General features: G+C 47.1%; 1 protein-coding gene across 1 annotated transcript; it reads left to right on the forward strand.

Annotated features, from left to right (window-relative positions):
- Window positions 1-470: 470 nt before the first annotated feature.
- LOC140190156 (N-formyl peptide receptor 2-like) lies at window positions 471-1289 on the forward strand. The gene is made up of 2 exons (XM_072246666.1): window positions 471-558; window positions 694-1289. The coding sequence occupies exons 1-2, from the start codon at window positions 471-473 to the stop codon at window positions 1287-1289; spliced, it is 684 nt and encodes a 227-aa protein (XP_072102767.1).
- Window positions 1290-3601: the final 2312 nt, after the last annotated feature.

A 3601-nucleotide genomic window follows, 5' to 3' on the forward strand; every position in this document is an offset into this window, starting at 1 on the left:
CCAGTACAATATTCTCCTGGCTGCAAAGGCTGATACAGGATCCAAATAACGGCTGTGTTCGGGTGGATACCCTTCATAGGGAATGCCTCCGTGTCACTTTGTTTCACGTGGGGAGGATAAAACACGGCGGCCACCACACGGTGTTTGACAGTTCTGGGCGGTCGGGGTCCAGCGGCAAGTAATGAAAGAAGATTGTGGTCTCTGCACTGCAGCAGACTTACTCCGCCTTCACTGCTATATTACGTGTCCTGTTTCTGTTCCGTATGGCTATCTTCCTTCTTCGTTCTCTCCTTCCCTCCTCAATACCTCTTCGCTCAATTATTCAACCCTCTAACTTCCACAATGTTTCCACCACCAGACCAGACAAATCGCTCTATGAAGGAGTGTGCAATTCGACGTTCACTTGGAATGTCTCCCCTAACAATTTCGCGGCCGGTAGATTCAGAATGGAGTGGGGAGCACCTTCCGTCATGACAATGATCATCCTCATCCTTACCGTCCTACTGGGCGTCCCGGGCAACGGCGCAGTTATCTGGGTGACGGGCTTCAAGATGAAAAGTAACGTCTGGAATGTGTGCTTCCTGCATATGGCTGTGGCTGACTTGATTTATTGTCTGTGTCTCGCCTTATACATTATTCTCCAGCTCAAACCCTCTTATTTTTGGCTGCTTGTATTACCCACTATGTTCCTAGTCGCTTTTTCCAGCCTGTATCTGTTTTACCTGATCAGCATCTACCGCTGCCTGGCTATTACAAGGCTCATCTGGTTCCAGCAACATATGAGCCTCCCATGGGTTCTTGTGACCTGCTTCGTGGTCTGGGTCATAGTCATCGTCATCTTTATGCTTGTATTCCTCTCTCGGTACTTTTTCGAGTGTGCACTAATTTCGATCGTCTTCACCTTCGCCCACCCGCCCTTTGTAATTATGATCATTTGCTACGCCCTCGTTGGCTGGAGGCTGCAAGGGGCCAGGTTCGCTGAGTCCAGGAAGCCCATACGCCTGATCGTGACTGCGATAGCCGCCTTTATGATCTGCTGGCTCCCCAGCACTCTCTACGCCCTGATATCAAACGACTACATGTTGAGTCATTCTGACTGGTACATACTCACTGAGGCCCTGGCCTCATTCAACAGCGCCCTCAACCCTCTTACCTACGTCTTCGCCGGCAGCGACTTCCGTCAGATCTTCATGCGCTCCATGTTTACCTCGCTCCAGCTGGCATTCACCGAACATGAGCCAGAGGCTGAGACCGAGACCCGCAATTCCACCTCAAATACGAATGTCTGATAGAATACCTCGTGGGCCCTCAGCCTACCAATATATCCTGACACAGACACAGTGGACAGTCGGCTGCAAATATGGTCAGCACTGGAGGCTTTCCTGCACGCTTCTTCCAATCTCTTAGAACATAGAGCGTAGAACAGTACAGCTCAGGGCAGGCCATTCGGCCTACTATTGTCGGATCAATTAAATTAGTAAATTAATGGCCAATTAATGTAATCCCCTCTGAATACCCAATGTCGATATCCTTCCAATTAACTCATTTCGCCGACATAAACATCCCTTAAAAGTCTCTAAGCTATCTGTCTTTACCATCATCCCAGTCAGCGTATACCAAGGATGCACCACTCTCTGTGTAAACTACTTGCCCCTCGCATCTCCCTTGTAATTACGCCGTCTCCTGTTAAATACATGGCCTTTGGTGTTAGACATTTCAACCTTGGGTAAAATATACTGTTGATCTGTGCCTTTCATAACCTACCAAAATTCCATCAGGTCTCCCCTCGCTTTTCGCTGGCCCAGTCTTCATTCGGATATAGCAATCCATGGCGTCCTCCACTGTAGAGATGAGGCCACACTCAGGTTGGAGGACCAATAACTTATATTGCATTTGGGTACCTCCAACTTGCTGACAGGTACATGGATTTCTCAAAATTCCAGTCATGCCCTCCCTCCTACATCACTCCCCATCCCCTTTTTCCTCTCTCACATTGCCTGCACATCCCCTCCCTCTGTTGCTCCTTCAACCTTATCTTTCCTTCATGGGCTTCTGTCCGCTCCCCTTCTCGAGCCCTGTATCTCTTTCACCAATTCACTTCTCAGCTTTTTACTTTATCCCTTGCCCCCCCCCCACGATTAGACGTATTACCTTGCGTTTCACTCTCCCCCCTCCCCATCTTTTCATTCTGCTCCTCATCTTTTCCCCCTCGGTCCTGCTGAAGGAACTCAACCCGAAAGGTAGAATGTACATTTCTCCATAAATCTTCAGAAATTTCTGTGTGTTTCTCAGAATTCCACCATCTGCAATTTCTCTGTTTGTAATGGGGTACATCTATTCCACATCAACTCTGTCTAGGCCTTTCAATATTCCAAAGGATTTAATGACATCACATTCATCCTTCTGAATTCAATTAAAGACACGGAGCTATCAAAACTTCTTTCTATGATAACCTTTCCATGACCGGAATTATCTTTCTGAACCTCTCCTGAACCCGCTCCAATGCCAGCACTTCTTTTCTTAGATGAGGAGCGGAAACTGTTCACAATACTCAAGCGAGGCCTCACCAGTGCTTTATAAAGCCTTAGCATCACATCCCTGTTCCTGTATTCCAGACCTCTTGAAATGAACACTACCATTACATTTGCCTTCTTCACCACCGATTCTACGTATCAGACCATAAGGCCATAAGACAAAGGAGCAGAAGTCGGCCATTCGGCCCATCGAGTCTGCTCAGCCATTTTATCATGAGCTGATCCATTCTCCCATTTAGTACCACTCCCCCGCCTTCTCACCATAATCTTTGAAGCTCTGGCTACTCAGGTACCTATCAATCTCTGCCTTAAGTACACCTAATGACTTGACGTCCACTGCTGCCCGTGGCAGCAAATTCCATAGATTCACCACCCTCTGGCTAAAAAAATGACTTCTCATTTCTGTTCTGAATGGGCGCCCTTCAATCCTTAAGTCATGCCCTCTTGTACTAGACTCCCCAAACATGGGAAACAACTTTGCCATATTCACTCTGTCGATGGCTTTCAACTTTCGAAATGTTGCTATGAGCTCTCCCCTCGTTCTTTGAAACTCCAAGGAATACAGTTCAAGAGCGTACAAACGTTCCTCATATGTTAACCCTCTCATTCCCTGAATCATTCTAGGGAATCTTCTCCGTACCCTCTCCAAAGTCAGCACGTCCGTTCTTAAATAAGGAGACCAAAACTGCCCACAGTACTCCAAGTGAAGTCTCACCAGCGCCTTATAGAGCCTCAACATCACATCCCTGCTCCAATACTCTATTCCTCTCGAAATGAATGCCAACATTGCATTCGCCTTCTTCACCACCGACTCAACCTGGAGGTTAACCTTAAGGCTATCCTTTATGAGGACTCCCAAGTCCCGTTGCATCTCAGAACTTATAATTATTTCCCCATTTAAATAATAGTCTGCCCGTTTATTTTTTTTCTGCCGAAGTACATCACCACACACTTTCCAACATTGTGTTTCATTTGTCACTTCACTTTGTTTCCTCAGCACCACCGGCCCCTCCACCTACCTTCGTATCGTCAGCAAACTTAGCCACAAATCCATCTATTCCATAATC

Source organism: Mobula birostris, chromosome 29, assembly GCF_030028105.1.
Source record: "Mobula birostris isolate sMobBir1 chromosome 29, sMobBir1.hap1, whole genome shotgun sequence".
In the NCBI taxonomy this organism is placed as follows: domain Eukaryota; kingdom Metazoa; phylum Chordata; class Chondrichthyes; order Myliobatiformes; family Myliobatidae; genus Mobula; species Mobula birostris.